The sequence below is a fragment of the Poecilia latipinna genome, unplaced genomic scaffold (assembly GCF_001443285.1).
Source record: "Poecilia latipinna isolate Pla-1442-1.1 unplaced genomic scaffold, P_latipinna-1.0 Scaffold5753, whole genome shotgun sequence".
Taxonomy (NCBI): Eukaryota; Metazoa; Chordata; class Actinopteri; order Cyprinodontiformes; family Poeciliidae; genus Poecilia; species Poecilia latipinna.
In genome coordinates, this window is record NW_015118369.1 from 6,737 (window position 1) to 8,644 (window position 1,908).

Genomic DNA, 1,908 nt, shown 5'->3' on the forward strand with positions numbered 1-1,908 from the left:
TTTTGTATGTATAAATAGGTTAGATTAGTATAAATTAGTTTACATAGTTTCCCACTGGCAACAATAAATTCTGAATATAAAACCAACATTTCACGACCATAACCAATATAAAATGTAATAATTCCTAAATAATAGGAATAATTACAACTTGCACTTAATTAAAAAAAATACAATTATAAATTTGGGATTAAATGGGTTTGTTACTGTCTGAATGTCTTCTCTCATTTACTTAAATAAAGTTAACAATTCCTCTTTTTTTCTGTTTTCTTCTCTAGATCACCAACAATGTAACGTTTATAAGGAGGAGCTATGTAAACAGGAGAGGAGATCCACTCTGGACCAGGAGGAGTTAGAACCTCTGCAGGTGAAACAAGAACAAGAAGAACCAGAAGATCATCAGATAAAAAAAGAGCAGGAGGATCTAGAACATCAGCAGTTAAAAGTGGAAGAGAAAGACGTTTACTGCAGTCAGGATGGAGAACAGGTTGAGTTAAAACAGGAGACTGATACCTGCATGTTGGTTCCTGTTGATGAGCAAACATCCCACACTGAATCAGAACCAAACAGGAACCAAGTCATCTTTCAGGAAGCTGCTGAGGCTGAGAACCAGAATCAGGAAAGAAGAAGACCTTTCTCATGTGAGACCTGTGGAAAACGTTTCACTGCCATATATACTCTCAATCATCATATTAGAACTCATACGGGTGAAAAGCCGTTTTCATGTGTGAACTGTGGAAAAAGTTTTAGTCTTAAACAGCTTTTAACTCGGCACAAGATGATTCACACAGGTGAAAAGCCGTTTTCATGTGTGAACTGTGGAAAAAGTTTTAGTCTTAAACAGGATTTAACTAAGCACATGATGATTCACACAGGTGAAAAGCCATTTTCATGTGTGAACTGTGGAAAAAGTTTTACTCAAAAACAGCATTTAAGTCAGCACATGAGGATTCACACTGGAGAAAAGCCGTTTTCATGTGTGACCTGTGGAAAAAGATTTAGTCTTAAACAGGAGTTAACTCGGCACATGATGATTCACACTGGTGAAAAGCCGTTTTCATGTGTGAACTGTGGAAAAAGTTTTACTCNGTTTTCATGTGGAAGGTGTGGAAAAAGTTTTAGGCTAAAACCGGATTTAACTCAGCACATCAGGATTCACACTGGTGAAAAGCCATTTTCATGTGTGAACTGTGGAAAAAGTTTTCGTCACAAAGTTAATTTAACTGAGCACATGATGATTCACACTGGTGAAAAGCCGTTTTCATGTGGGAGCTGTGGAAAAAGTTTTAGACAAAAACAGGAGTTAACTCGGCACATGATGATTCACACTGGTGAAAAGCCGTTTTCATGTGGGAGCTGTGGAAAAAGTTTTAGACGAAAAGAACATTTAACTCAGCACATGAGGATTCACACTGGTGAAAAGCCGTTTTCATGTGGGAACTGTGGAAAAAGTTTTAGTCAAAAACCGCTATTAACTCAGCACATGACAATTCACACTGGTGAAAAGCCATTTTCATGTGGGAACTGTGGAAAAGGTTTTAGTCAAAAACAAGATTTAACTCGGCACATGATGATTCACACTGGTGAAAAGCCATTTTCATGTGTGAACTGTGGAAAAAGTTTTAGTCAAAAACTGACTTTAACTCAGCACATGAGGATTCACACTGGTGAAAAGCCGTTTTCATGTGTGAACTGTGAAAATGTTATAAAGTAAAATCTCAATTAACTCAGCACATGAGGATTCACACAGGTGAAAAACCGTTTTCATGCAAGACCTGTGGAAAATGTTTTCATCAAAAACAGCTTTTAACTCAGCACACTGCGATTCACAAAGGTGAAAAGCCTTTTATGTGTGTGATCTGTAACAGGTGTTTCGCTTTAAAATCTGCTCTCAATGTTCACACGAGAACT

General features: G+C 37.3%; 2 protein-coding genes across 2 annotated transcripts; both read left to right on the forward strand.

The window, feature by feature from the left end:
• Positions 1 to 196: 196 nt before the first annotated feature.
• LOC106943711 (gastrula zinc finger protein XlCGF26.1-like) lies at positions 197 to 862 on the forward strand (the record flags this gene model as incomplete). The annotated part of the gene is made up of 1 exon (XM_015027019.1): positions 197 to 862. A coding segment is annotated over exon 1 (651 nt), but the record flags the coding sequence as incomplete, so codon positions are not given.
• Positions 863 to 898: 36 nt separating this feature from the next.
• Positions 899 to 1,504, forward strand: LOC106943712 (gastrula zinc finger protein XlCGF8.2DB-like; the record flags this gene model as incomplete). The annotated part of the gene is made up of 3 exons (XM_015027021.1): positions 899 to 1,051; positions 1,094 to 1,144; positions 1,397 to 1,504. Coding segments are annotated over 3 exons (312 nt in total), but the record flags the coding sequence as incomplete, so codon positions are not given.
• Positions 1,505 to 1,908: the final 404 nt, after the last annotated feature.